A 15,351-nucleotide genomic window follows, 5' to 3' on the forward strand; every position below is an offset into this window, starting at 1 on the left:
GGGAATGGTGGGCATGACTTAACTAGTACAATGGTACCTCACGATAACATTTGGGGATGCACATTTGCTAGAGGCCAAAGTGATGGGTAATCATATCATGATCTGAATGGGTAAGAATACTTTCTCTTCACCATTCAAGCAAACCAATATTCTATTATGATTTGGAAAGCTTGTTGGTGGTGAGCCTCCCATCCCACTAAGAGTTGAAACTAAAACTCTCGGATTCCATTTGAGGGATATGGAATTTGCCAAAAATAGTGGGGTAGATGTCATTTGATTTAAAAGACACAAATCATTGGTTGTCTAAAAGTAATCTAATTTAAATTTCTATAAGTTATGTAGATATTTCTGGAAACGCACTCGCCAAAATTCTTGACAAACATTGCCTTGAGGGGCAGAATTTCCCGAAATGGTTTTGAAATCTCAAGATCGTTTTGATCAGTGAGAAAATTGCATATGTGCTTGATAAGCCGTTCCCTCGTCAACCTCCTGGTGATAATGTCACTGAGGAGGAACGTGCTCAATATGTTAAGCACATACAAGACGACACACAAGCTAAATGCTACATCCTTGCTTCCATGACCTCTGAGCTTCAAAAGCAACATGAGCACATGGATGCTGCAATTGATATCATCCTTCATCTGCAAGAGTTGTATGGTGAGGGTACTCGTAACAGATGGTTCAGTGCTGTTTGTGAGCTTGTGAATACCAAGATGGTCAAGAGAGCAAAAGTCCACCAGCATGGGCTAAAGATGATTGGACTTATTGAGCAGTTGGAGAACTTAGGTACTCCACTAGATGGGGAATTGGCCCAAGACTTTATCCTTGCATCCCTCTCAAACTAGTTCTCCTAATTTGTTATGAACTACAACATGGGAAAAATGGACAAAACTCTTGCTGAGTTGTTGCACATGCTGGTCACAACTTAAAAGAATTTCAAAAGGGAAAGTGGGAGTGGGACTATGGCTGCCTTCGAGAAAGGCTCTTCTTCCTCTACCAAACCTAAGTCTAAAACAGAAGGCAATGGCAAGGGAAATGAGAAGAAGACTACTGTAGTCGAGCCCAATGGTAAAATCGCTAAAAAGAAGGCAATGGAGCCCAAAGGAATATGCTTTTACTGCAACGAAGATGGGCACTGGAAGAGGAACTGCAAGAAAATATCTTGCAAGCCTAAACAACAAGAAGAAATATCAGTTCTAACAGTTAGTTCTTCTACTTACATATTTGATTCAGGCGCTAGCCAACATGTTTGCAATTCTTTGCAGGGACTAGTGGGAAGTAGAAGAGTGAAGAAGGGAGAGATGGTGCTACGTGTTGGAAATGGAACAAGAATATCAGCTAAAGCAATTGGCACCTACCTTCTCAAGCTACCATCAAGAGAGGTTTTGGAACTAATAGATTCTCTTTATTTTCCGGCTTGTATTAAGAACTTAATCTCCATCTCTATGCTTTTAAGAGATGGGTACTCAGTCATGTTTGACAAACTAAGTTGTTCCTTATATTTGAATGGATGTGTAATTTGTTATGCTCATATTGTTGATGGCCTCTTTCATTTACAATTGAATGGTAGTGTTAAATGTTTAGAAGGTAATGATGCATCAAGGCCTAAAAGGCCAAGGGACGAGATCAATCCTACTAAAATGTGGCATTTAAAACTTGGGCATATTAACCAAGACAAAATTCACAAGATGGCCAAAGATGGATATCTTGGACCGTTGGGTTCAGAACCGATGCCTACTTGTGAGTGTTGTCTAAAGGGTAAGATGTCTAGGTCTCCTTTCTCTGGCAAAGGGGAAAAGTGATCCAAGAGGATCTACCAACAAAAATAAACATAATATAATATAATTTTAATTAATTTTATTATATTATTAAATTATTTAAAACCATAAAAACTAATGGTTTATAACAAATTGTTATAAATCATATAATGTGCAAAAGATAAAATTTGTGAGTTTGAAACTTTCAAGCCATGCCCTTACATGGTGGAAGTCCTATCGGAAACGGTATGATGTCTTAGAATTGACTTGGAAGAACTTTAAGACACTTTTGAGAAAACAATTTTATCCAGTTGGCTATGAAGATGAAAGATGGTATAAGTGGCAACACTTCAGACAAAGATTTGGGCAGCCTGTATAAGAGTATACAACAAAGTACCACAACCAAGCTATGGTCCTACACATCGACATCGACGACTACGATGTTTTCATGAAGTATACCGGAGGTCTTGCTAACTACATATGGAAAGAACTAAAATTGTTCACCGTAGCTACTGTGAAGGCCATCGCCATTGAGACGAAAAATAAAAGAACTAACAAGAAGGATGACAAATCAAAACTTGTCAACAAAACTCATTGACAAAAAAAGGGGAAGTAGAGCAAGGAAGGTCAGACACAAAAGGTCTACTGTGATTACTATCAAACTAGCAGACATGCCAAAGACAAGTGCTGGATACTGCATCCTGAGTTGCGGCCAAAGCTCGAGAAAAACAACCAGGGGAGAAATGACAGAAAAACCACCGTAACTACACAATAGGCAGAAGAGCTTCCAGAGTTGAAGCAACCTGATGTTACACTTACCCTTATGACAAGACCAGAATATAATGCAGACACGTACAACCATGAAGAGTTGTTTCATGTGAATATTCAGGTGAGCAAAGTGTTGTACAAGCTATCATTGACCTTGGAAGTTAGAAAAACTTGATTTCAGAGGCTTTAGTAAGAAAAGTGAGTTTAGACACCACACCACATCCTAAGATGTACCCGCTGGGATGGATTCAGAAGGACGTTGACTTACAGATCACAAAGCAATGTACCTTCAAATTTGCTATCACCAATCGATTTATTGATAAGGTGACATGTGAGGTGGTTCCTTTGGACGTTTTCCAAGTTATATTAGGCAGTCAATATTTATGGGACCGAGAAGCCATTCACTAGGCTTCGCAACTATCGACTTGTGAAGGATGGGAAGGAGTTCCATATTAACGCTTGCAAGCCTCAAACTACAGATAATTTGCTGATAGCTAACCAAGCCAAAAGGTTAGTCAATTCATGTCGGTGATTCGTTTTGTTGATGATTCGATCACAAGATCAGAGTTGTGGAGCTGTGACGTTGTCTACTTTGTCTTTATCTCTTACGCAATGCTCAAACATAGGGAAATTGCAGGAGAAGTTCAAGGAATTATTTCAGAATGTGCATGGTTTGCCACCGAGTAGAGCTATGGAGCATGATATCCCGTTGGTAGGAGATTCACCTCTACCAAACTTGGGTTTGTATCGCACTTCTCTAACGGAATCTGACGAGATCAAGAAGCAAATTTAGGGACTTCTTGAACAAGGAGTCATCAAACCTAGCTACTCACCATGTGGTTCACCAGTGTTACTTGTGCCTAAGAAAGACGAAGGATGGCGTATGTGTGTAGATTATAGGGCACTCAACAAAATAACCATCAAGAATCGGTATCCATTGTCGAGGATTGATGACTTGTTAGATCAATTACATGGTCCTCGTTACTTTATGAAGCTAAATCTCAAATCCGGCTATCACCAAGTTCGCATCCAAGAAGAAGACACTTGTAAGACTACTTTCAAGATAAAACAGGGACTCTTCAAGTGGTTAGTCATGTCATTCGGGTTATGTAATGCTCCAGCTACCTTCATGCCATTGATGAATGAGGTACTCCGTCCTTTCATTGACGACTTCGTCATTGTATACTTAGATGACATTCTCATATTTAGTGTCACATGGGAGGACCATCTTCATCATATTGCTCAAGTTTTGGAGGTTCTACGAACAAATCAATTACAGTTAAACGATAAGAAGTGTGAATTTGGGAAACAACACCTTGCATACCTGGGATTCATTGTTGGTGCAGGATAACTGAAAATGGACCTAGAGAAAGTACATGTGATTCCTCAATGGCCTACGCCCCGTTCAATAACTGAAGGTCGGAGCTTTATAGGTGCATGTCAAAGTTTATTCAGCACTTTTCACAAATTGTAGCACCCTTACATTCTCTTACAAAGACCAATCAAAAGTTTGAATGGTCGAGAAACCATGAAGAATCTTTCCAGTTGTTGAAACGAAAGATTACAGCGGCCCTAGTACTAGCATTACCAAATCTGCATAAACCATTTGAAGTGGAAGCAGATGCATCGAACTATGCCATGTGAGCCGTATTATTTCAGGATGGGAAACCAGTTGCATACCATTCTGAGATGTTTAGTGGATTGGTATTGAACTACCCAACTTATGACAAGGAGCTGTATGCAATGCATATATCAAGCAGTGAAGCATTGGAGAGCTTACTTGTTGGGAAAAGAAGTCATAGTTCACTCATATCATAAACCTCTTCAGTGTTTAACTACACAGTCTAAGTTACAGCAAGCTTGACATATGAAATGGATGTCTTACCTACAACAATTCAATATTGTGATATAGAACAAGAAGGGAGCAACTAATAAGTTGGCAAATATGTCATCTAGACCACCTACACCAGTTAGTTCCACATTGCTGGTGGATATGCAAATCCAACCCATTGTTCCTTCTAAATATGCCAAAGGGTATGACACAGATGCTGATTTCAACTCAGCCTCTGCCAAGCTGCTATAAGGAAAGACTAGTGAGTTCCAATTGAAGGATGGACTAATGTACAAGGGAACACAATTGTGCACTCCAAAAGATGGCAACAGATTGCAGTGGATTCGTGAGGCTCATACTTCCAACGTAGCAGGGCATTTTGGAGTTGAGAAGACTTTATTGAATCTTCGTCGCTATGTTTATTGGCCAAAGAAGCATCTCGATGTTTCACGATACATTCGAGGTTGTGTTCTATGCAACACATCGAAGCCTTCCAATAAAAAGTTAGGACTGTATCTTCCATTACCAACACCTAGCATACCTTGGTAGAGTATCTCGCTAGATTTCTTAGGTGGATTGCCTAAAACCAAGTCTGGAAATGACTACTTCTTTGTGGTGGTAGATCGTTTCAGTAAGATGGTGATTCTCATTCCATGCAAGATGACCGGTACTGGAGAAGGAGCTGCTAAGTTATTTTTCCAACATGTTTCGAAGCATTTTGGCTTACCTACATCGATTATTTCTGATAGAGACATTTGATTCTTAGGCTATTTCTTGAGGTCATTATTAGGAATGATGGATACCAAATTGAAAAGAAGCACTGCATTTCATCCATAGACAGATGGGCAAACGGAGGTCGTAAACCGGACTGTGGTACACAATTCCAAGCATCCGAAAACTTAGGATGAAAGTCTCCCTTACTTATAGTTTGCTTTTAACCGAGCAATTCATGGCTCTACACTCAAATCTCGATTTTAGGTTCCCCAAAGTCCCTTTGATTTATCATTCACTATGAGTGACCAGCCATTAAGTGGGAAAGAAGAACATATTCGAACACAGAAATTTCTCGAACGAGTCCAAAAGATTCATGCTGAAGTGGAGGCACAACTGAAACGTTCTCAGCAATGATATAAAGCTTGCCATGATAAGCATCGTGTGCCATGTAACTTCAAAGAAGGTGACCTAGTATGGTTACACCTTGGAAAGAAGCGGATAATTGGTGAAGGAAAGAAACTGAAGCCTATTCGTTATGTACCGTTCAAGATCATCAAACAAATTGGTGATAATGCCTTTCAACTTGAATTACCACCATACATGCAGATGTACTCGGTCATCAATGCCGAGAATCTTAAACTTTTTGAGCCATCTCTACTTGATGATGATCCTAACAAAGACACACGCCTTCCATCAGTTGATGACTTAAATGGGGGAGCCATGATCCTTTGTAGGAGGATTGTATCTTGGAATAGAAGGTTCATGAGACTCGACATGGAAAGTATGAGTATTTCCGTATTGGCAGAAAAGGTCAACTTCCTAGCAAGTTGAAGTGGTATATTCAAGACAAGGCAATAACAGAGTTTCCTCATCTCACAATTTAGCTTGACCAGGAACTCAAGAATCTTAAATGGGGGAGCCATGATCCAAGAGGATCTACCAACAAAAATAAACATAATATAATATAATTATAATTATAATTAATTTTATTATATTATATTATATTATTAAATTATTTAAAACCATAAAAACTAATGGTTTATAACGAATTGTTATAAACCATAAAAAGTTAATGGTTTTAAATGAGTGAGAGTAAAATAATTTACTATTTTTGTTTAGTTAATTTTAGCAACCAAACCTTGTATAAATACGTAAGTTATTCATTAAAATGATCAAGCAATTGTGAAAGTAGAACTCAAAGCAATTCCTTAGCTTCTTCCTTTTCTTTCTCTAATTGTCTTAAAATTCCTCTCGTTCCCTTTTTCCTATAAACTAGGAATTCATAGTTCTATCGACTCAAAGTTTTGGATCAAAGAGTCACTGAACTATTGGGGTTCATCCACTCTGATGTTTGTGGCCCTATGTCCACGTCATCAAGAGAAGGCTTCTCATATTTTATAACATTCACTGATGATGACTCTCGGTTGGGCTATGTGTATCTCATGAAGCACAAGTCTGAATCCTTTAAAAAGTTTAAGTAATTCAAGAATGAGGTTGAGAAGCAAACATGAAAGAGTATAACGATTCTAAGATCAGATCGAGGAGATGAATACTTGAGTACAGAGTTTCTTGATTATCTCAAGGAACATGGCATCATTTCTCAATGGACTCTACTAGGGATTCCAAAACTCAATGGAGTTTCTAAAAGTATAAATCAAACCTTGATGGGCATAGTTCGTTCCATGATGAGTTATACGGATTTACCTATATCCTTTTGGGGATACGCACTCCCCACTGCAGTTTACCTTATTAAAACATCTTAAGATTTGGGGTTGTCCAGCATATGTCAAAAGACCCGATGCATATATGTAACACCCCGTCCCAAAAATCACTGTTCAATTGATTATTTATTGTAAAATTTCATTTTTGCCCTTGGGTGTAGAGACACTTTAGTCACTTTTTGCTCGGGAAGGATTTTGGGGAATTGAGTGGCACTATTGCGTAGAGCTTGACGATACGAGTTCGCAGACATGTGGCACGCCCAATTCCAAGTTGTAATGAACGAGAAAATGTCTAGAAACAAAAATGACGTAATGGGAATTTTCAAATTTGTTACTGCTACAGTACCCACTACAATAATTGGGCCTGCTTTTTATTTTTCTCTTTCTTCTCCCCCCCCCCCCCTTCGACATTTCTTCTTCCTCTCTTCTCATGCGACTGTTCGACTTCCCGGCCACCAATCGACGTCGTGCACCGGTAGGCCGCGCCACCTTCACAAAAAGTGTTCCTCTTGTCCTCCTCTACAAAACCCCTCCAAGACCCGATTCAATTCACTGACGATGAGCTCGAATCGAAGCTGAGAAAGAGTTAGGTTTTTCGAGTGGTGTTCTTGCATTTTCAGGTCATGGTTTTCGTCGAATGAGGTATGAAACTTCATCTACTCATCACGCTCTACCTGTTTATGTACTTAGAATGGATTGATTTTGAGGTTTTGCATATCGATTCTTAAATCTATATTTGGCTAACGATTTCGGCTTCGATACGGCCACTTTCAGTCAATTTTTTTCCGTGGTTCCAAGAACAAAAGTTGATCCTCTATTTAGTCTGAATATATTGGTATAGGTATTGTAGGTTTGAGAAATTTTCATCGCCGAAAATTTCTCAAGATAACCATGCACTGCCGGCGGTGGGTGGCGGTGCGTAGGCCATTGTGTGGTGGCCCATTAAGTTCTAAGTTGTTTTCCTTGTCGTCCTGAGCACGAATATATGCTCGAATTTGGATTTGGTTATCATTTGATAGTCGAATGGATATTGCACCTATTATGCGATATCCGGGTTCGATAGGTTCAGACCGTTCGATCGGTCCCAATTTCAATATGTTGTTCTCTGTACCTTTAGGATCGTGTAGGAACTTGTTAATCGAGAATTGGAGTCCCAGATACTCCGAATCAAAGATTCTAAGTTTAGGCGAAACGATCGCCTAAACTTTGTGCGATTGGCTTAGATCCGACCGCTCGATCGAGATCAAACTTTTGGGACTTGTTTAGTAGACTTTGTTGGACCTATAGGAACTTTCGGATCGGAAATCAGAGGTCTAGGCCCCACAGGCCTAATTGACCTAGTTGGTGGGCCTCATTGGCCTAATCGAGATCCTTTTGGTTATAAGGTGTTGTGTTTGGGTTATTTGTTTTAAATTGGTCTTTTACTTTTAGAGTTTTATTAACTGTTATGAATTATTATTCTATAGCCTTTATTTTTTCCAAGCATGATATATCTATGTTTATTTTAATATATGGATTGTGTTGCCTTCGAACATATTGATGTCTTTGGGAATCCTGGTTGCCTTCGAAAATATTGATGTCTACGGACATTCTGGTTGCTTTCGGAAATATTGATATCTTCAAACATCCTAGATGCCTTTGGAAATATTGATGTCTTCGGACATACAGTTGCCTTCTGAATGTCATCGGACATATGGTTGCCTTTGGATTATTTTGCGTTCTTAGATTGAGTATATCTCCATGAATCCTGCGAGGGGAATTGACGGATTATTTGCGTTCTCAAGTTAAGTATATCTCCTTGAGTCTTGCGAGGGGAATTGATGAATTTGTCTACGCACGTATGACATTGACCAACGAGTATCGGGGATGTTGGAACCATGTGGTGCGAGGATTTGCGTTCTCAAGTTTAGTATATCTCCTTGGGTTCTGCTAGGAATGCGTCTCAGGTCAACCGTGGGTCCTTTGAGTTCTAGGAGGAATGCATCTCGAGCTGACCTTGTGCCCCTTGAGTTCTGCGAGGAGGTATCACACATGTGGCCACATGTGTGGTACTTGGAATTAACGAATTATGTTTGAGGTACATCTATATGGAGAATAGTGTAGTACCAACATGTGGTACAATTAACAGGATATTCTTCGCCACCTTGCTCATATTATCTACACAAGGTTGGCCAGGATCCCTAGCCACCTGCTCGACTTGTCTACACAAGTGGTTAGCTAGTTTCCCTTTCCCCTATTGCCTTCGGATTTGAAAGTATTCCCATATACCCCTTGGTGGGTGATTACAGGATATATGCACTATGTGGATGATTGCAAGTATGACTTTCAGGTAAAAGGTTTGGTTATGTAAGTATTTGGGTGTACAATGATATACTAATTGAACAGTTAAGTACATAATGTCATGGCATGATATTCAATTATATAGCTTGTTGTTGAGGCCCAAAAAATCATAGGACAGGCCCATGCATATTTTAAAGCCCAATCGCTATCATGCTATAAAAAAATAGTCTAGTTAATGCACACATGTCATGCCAAGCAAGGCTACAATTTGGCACGTGGGGAGGCAGTGGTGTGAGTTTACCACTTTCACATGCAAACTTGTAAGAATTACAAGGTTTCGTAGGCCCAAGCCCACTTAGCCCACTGCACTGACAAGCATTATCTAACGCAATGCCCGAGCCACTGCAGTACGACATAGCCCGAGCCACTGCAATACGATATAACCCAAGCATAAGCACACGATAACGTGCAATGCCAAGCAACTCCCTATTGTGTCAAATCTCGCAACAAACCTAAGTGGGCCCAAGCCACTTAATTATACGCCTGGGGCTTGCTGATTGGTTTGTGGTGTGGATGGTCACAAGTTACACAAGGCCCATTGATGGCTCAAAAGTGGAAGCTTTGGGCTGGGCACCAAAGCCAAGCCCATTTTCTTGAGTCATTAAACGGGTGAGCAGAGAGAGAAAAAAAAACCCAGTACCAGTTCTGAGCGACCGGTCGCCAGTACTGGGCGACCGGTCTCTTTTGCACAGAGTCGAAAACCCAAAACAGCACAGCTGGAGCGATCGGTCGCCCGTCACTAGCGACCGGTCTCTGAAGACTCTGCCTAAAAGCGACCGGTCGCTGGCACCTTGAGACCGGTCGCTGGTCACGATTTCCAGCTTCTTCGAATCTGCTTCAAAACGACCGGTCGCTCATCCCTTGCGACCGGTCGCTTCCTCCGACCTACCCTTATCCCACCTAAATACCCACACAACAGCAAAACAAGGTCCTGCGGTAAAACAAAGTCTTGCGGCAAAACAAGGTCCTGCGGTAAAACAAAGTCCCTGCGGCAAAACAAAGGTCCTGCGGTAAAACAAAGGTCCTGCCGCAAAACAAGGTCCTGCGGCAAAACAAAGGCACGGCAGCAAAATCAACAACCCAAAATAACTCCTTACCCGGCAACTGCATAAAATGAAGAGGTTATGTCATATCGGCTGGGAGACAAACACCTCGAAGTCGGAGAGCAAGCCGGACCACCTTGATACCAGAGTGCATGCGTGTGGGGGAAGCAAACTCGCAAGAAGTATAAAATGGCAAGGAAGCAGAGGAAAAGGGGGACAACCCGAACACGACGAAAGAAAACACCCAGAAACCCAGAAATCTACACCAAAACTTAACCTCCTCCTGTGATCATATCCTTCGAAAGCCTAAAATATCACCCCATCACCCATATTTTCCAGCAAGGTCTTTGATACCAACCCAAGCGGCAATCTCTCAATCTCTCTCTCTGCTAAACTTGTGGAGACTTAGCTCCCGCATCACAAGCCTTTCAAGCCAAGCATAACTTTCTAATTCTTTTATCACAGTCATCACCTCCTTGGTGGGAAGAAACAGAGCATTCCCTGAAAATCTACATTTTCTCGAAGTGTTTTGGGCCTGGTTCCGAACTCAGGCAAAGGGGCATCACTATTAGCTCTCTACGACGGCCCAAGTCCGCATTAAGCTGTTGTAACCGAAAAAAGACCCCCACATAAATTGGCGACTTCACTGGGGACTCAGGCTGCCATTCTCACCAATGCCTCCAAAAAGGAATGTCAGAAGCAACACTGTGGCCTCCCAAGAGGAGTTAAACCACGGTGACTCGACGTCAAGAGGGAACAGCTCCCGTGAAGAGGAGAGACAAACAAATGGAGAGGACTATACACTCCCAGAGCTCATCGCAGCCATCCATGCTATGGGTAAATCCCAGAGAGAAATGATTGAAACAATCAAAGAGTTGAAGAACTCTGTTTCCAATCAGAATGACAAAAATGAAGAGCAACGCGAAAAGACGCCATTAGGAGATTCAGCTCCTGCTGGAAGAGGATCTGAGCAGAAGGAAGCATCTTTTGTCACCCATGAAGATGTGATTGCCATGCTGGAAAAAGAGTTAAATCAAAGCCATGAAGATTGGAAATACGTCCCTCAGCCGCCATATCCGGCCAGCCTACTCGAGCAGCCCTATCCTAAGGGCTATGAAACTCCAAGCTTTATCCTCTTTTATGGGAGGAAAGGAAGTCCAAAAGAGCACATCAGTCGCTTCGTTGATGCTTTGGGACCCCATGCTGGTGATTATAACTTACGTGTTCGAGAATTTTCGAAAAGTCTCACAGACCGCGCCTATACTTGGTATACTACTTTGGCACTGGGCTCTATTCGCTCCTGGGAAGACTTGGCAAGCAGGTTCTGTAGAAAATATTTCCAGCACGAGGAACGAGTAACTACGACTCAACTCAATAACACCCGCCAGAAGCCTAGAGAAAACCCTGTGGACTTTGTCCGTCGGTTTCGTGACTTAGCTCTTGATTGTTATGATGAAAAAGATGAAGAGGCACTTGTCGAGATTTGCATAAGTAACATTGTACCAGAATACAGGGTATATCTTGAGAACATCGGAATCAACCAGTTCTCTAGACTTCTGGAAGCAGTGAGGAAAACAAGCATGTCTGTCAGACCGGCCGCCGGGCAAAGAACATGGAGGAATGAAAGGAAGGAACCCCAACAAACTTTGTTTGTAGATGAAAAATCCTCAAGCGATTTCAACCCACGCAAACGAAGAGAAAGGGAGACGTACCCGCCGCTGCCGTGCAGAGATGAGGAACTCCATGCTATCTTGGATACAATGTTTGCAGAGGGAGTCATCAAGCCACCAAGACCACAAAAGGTCCCTACCAGAGAAGAAAAGAACGATCCGCGATATTGCCGCTACCATCAATATGTGGGACACCCATCCACTGCCTGTCAGACTCTGCGAAAGATCTTGCATGCCAAGGTACATGATGGAACTCTTGAGTTACCTTCCAAGAAGCAAGCCATTGATGATGATCCCTTGCCCAAGCGGAGAGGGAAAGAGATAGCTGCTGTGATCATGTGTTCTGATGATTCGATGAACGATGATGGAATATGGAGCAATGATCCTAAGCCGCCGGACGCAATCTGGGAATCACATGGGAACATGGAGGAAGCCTATTGGTGCAAGTACTCAAAGCCCCCAAGTTATGATGCTCCATGGCCATTCTCTGACGGATGGGAAGCCGGACCTAGTAATGAGGAACTCACACTAGACATGCTGGAAAAGCACAACCGAGCTTTGTTTGGCCAACAAACAAATCAAGAAACCACTGCCGTAACACTTCATAACCTTACGGAGGCTGAGATAACCGTAATGGAACGCTACCAAAGTCTAAAGCAGGGGCCGACGGCAGCACAAGCCCTTCAACGGAACCCAAAATTCAAGTCGCTCTTCGATCAGCTTGGTTACGGGCCACAGGCTAGGGAAGCAGCTGCTGAGGCTCTGATGCGTGTCTCTGAAGAATATGGATCTCATTGCCTTACCACTCAACCACAGAGAGCATTCTTGGAGAATGACAATGCTATTATCTTCACTGATGAAGATATGGAGGTTCCGTATCCCGACCACAGGAGGCCGCTTTATCTTGAAGGGCAAATCAATAATGTGTTCATTAGGAGAGCCTTGGTGGACACTGGTTCTTCCATCAATATCATGCCTCTATCCGTGCTCACGGCAGCTGACATTCCTCTGTCAAGGATAGTCAAGAACCAGATAAACATTTGCGGCTTCGGAAACAAAAGTGAAGTGTCACTTGGATATATACAGGTAGACCTAAAAGTGGGGCCTATCCGATCCTTGACTAAGTTTCATGTACTGGATATAGAGGTAGCATATCATGCTTTGCTCGGAAGACCCTGGATTAACAAGCATAAGCTTGTGCCCTCCACATATCACCAGTGTGTGAAAGGAAGAGTTGGTTTAAGACCAATCCGCATACCAGGAAATCAGTCACCTTTCAGTCAAAATGAGGCCCATTACTCCGAAGCAGAATTCTACAATGAATGCACAGGCGCCGGAGGCAATCCATCCAAAGCTTTCGGGACACACTTACCTGGGTGGGCCGAAATCCGTGATCTTGGTGACTCAGAGCTTATGATCATTGTGGATCGAGAAAGGGCAAAGCACCCTGAAGTCAATCATCATACCTATACCCCGCCGCAATGCTCAAAAGTTACATTACCAGACGGGCGCATCGTTTACCGTTTATGACGGGTTTGGAGGCCAGACCACGTCTCGTGGGAGGGCCTCGAGTCAGGAGGAGTCCCAAAGCAAATGCGCAATGAACGAATCAAGGAGGTGCCTACCCCTTCTACCTTTCAAGAACCCATGCCGGCACCTAAATGTATGCAAGACGGCTTCACAGCCGTGGCAGAGCAACTAGAGACAATCAACTTAAGTGAAGATCCCTCCATCCAGAAGCCCATTTCCATCAGCATTCATTTGACGGCCAAAGAAAAAGAAAAAGTTGTAAGCCTATTGAAAGAATTCAATGATGTTTTTGCTTGGAGTTATGAGGAGATGCCGGGCTTGGATCCTAGCCTAGTATGCCACACTTTAAACGTTGAAGCAGGCACGAAACCAATGGTGCAACCAAGGAGAAATTTCCACCCTGATGTAGAAGTGCAAATCAAGGCGGAAATAGAAAAACTCATCGCTGCTGGGTTCATCAAACCTATCAAGCATCCTACTTGGCTGGCAAACATAGTCCTTGTAAAGAAAAAGGATGGTCTGATAAGGATATGCGTTGATTTCAGAGATCTCAATAAGGCATGCCCCAAAGATGAGTTTCCACTCCCCAACATGGACATTTTGATTGACTCAACTTCTGGGCAGGGTCTGTTATCTTTCATGGATGGATTCAGTGGGTATAACCAGATAAAAATGTCACCACGAGATGCAGAGAAAACAGCTTTTCGGACGCCTTATGGGAATTTTTACTACACGGTTATGCCGTTTGGTCTCAAAAATGCTGGAGCTACTTATCAACGGGCCATGACGGCAGTGTTCCATGATATGATGGGAAGAGAAGTGGAAGATTATGTGGATGACTTAGTTGTAAAGTCCAAAACAAGAGAAGGCCACTGGGAAGTTCTAAGAAAGGTACTGGAAAGATGTCGATTATATGGCTTAAAGAAGAATCCCAAGAAATGTGCATTTGGTGTTTCAGCAGGCAAATTTTTGGGTTTCTTAGTACACCAGCGAGGCATCGATGTTGATCCTAACAAGACTAAGGCCATAAGTTCTCTCATGCCGCCGGCCAACCCAAAAGAGCTAAAAAGCCTTATGGGAAGGTTATCATACATACGGCGCTTCATTCCTGGTCTAGCAGCTGTAACAGGTGCTTTCACTCCCCTGCACAAGAAGGGAAAGAAATTTGTGTGGGGCAAAGAGTGTGAGGAAGCATATCAACAGGTGCAGCAATTGATCACAAGACTGCCTACTATGACAGCACCTACCCCAGGGGTCCCGCTCAAGCTTTATTTGGCCTCAACAAGTACTGCCGTAGGTGCTCTGCTTGCTCAAGATAACAATGATGGCAACGAGAACCCCATTTATTATGTTAGCAGGCAATTAAGGGGGGCTGAGATGCGCTATCCAAAGACCGAGTGCCTGTGTCTCGCTCTTGTTTATGCTTCACAGCGTCTACGTCACTACTTCCTCGCTCACAAGTTGCAACTCATGGTGAAATGTGATCCAGTAAGATACTTACTCACAAGACCTGTATTGTCTGGACGACTAGCGCGCTGGCTCTTACAATTATCTGAGTTTGACATCACATGCATAACCCCCAAGGCAATCAAGGGGCAGGCTGTGATTGACATGCTAGCCTTGTTTCCTGAGGTTGAAGAATCTACTCTTATTGAGGATATTCCAGGAGAGCTGCCGGAAGTAGTAGCAGTTGCCGCAGGGGAGGAACCTTGGACCCTGTATTTTGATGGCTCTTCTACTGCTAACGGAGGAGGAGCAGGAGTGGTGCTCATTAACCCTGAAGGACAGGCCACGACTCTCTCATTCAAACTCAATTTTCCCTGCACAAATAATGTAGCTGAATACGAAGCTTTTCTTATGGGTCTGTCCACGGCAAAAGAGATGGGCATAAAGAAAGTCAAAGTCATCGGAGATTCAAACTTGGTACTAAGTCAGCTACAGGGCAGTTTTGCAGTAAAGGAACCTGTTCTGGCACCG

General features: G+C 42.6%; 1 protein-coding gene across 1 annotated transcript; it reads left to right on the top strand.

The window, feature by feature from the left end:
• The first annotated feature begins 10,848 nt into the window (after nucleotides 1-10,848).
• On the top strand, nucleotides 10,849-13,374 carry LOC148294332 (uncharacterized). Its single transcript, XM_088253708.1, has one exon. It carries the CDS (start codon nucleotides 10,849-10,851, stop codon nucleotides 13,372-13,374), a length of 2,526 nt encoding a protein of 841 aa, XP_088109834.1.
• The last annotated feature ends 1,977 nt before the right edge of the window (nucleotides 13,375-15,351 follow it).

This window comes from Prunus avium, chromosome 5 (genome assembly GCF_965620075.1).
Source record: "Prunus avium chromosome 5, drPruAviu1.hap1.1, whole genome shotgun sequence".
NCBI lineage: Eukaryota > Viridiplantae > Streptophyta > Magnoliopsida > Rosales > Rosaceae > Prunus > Prunus avium.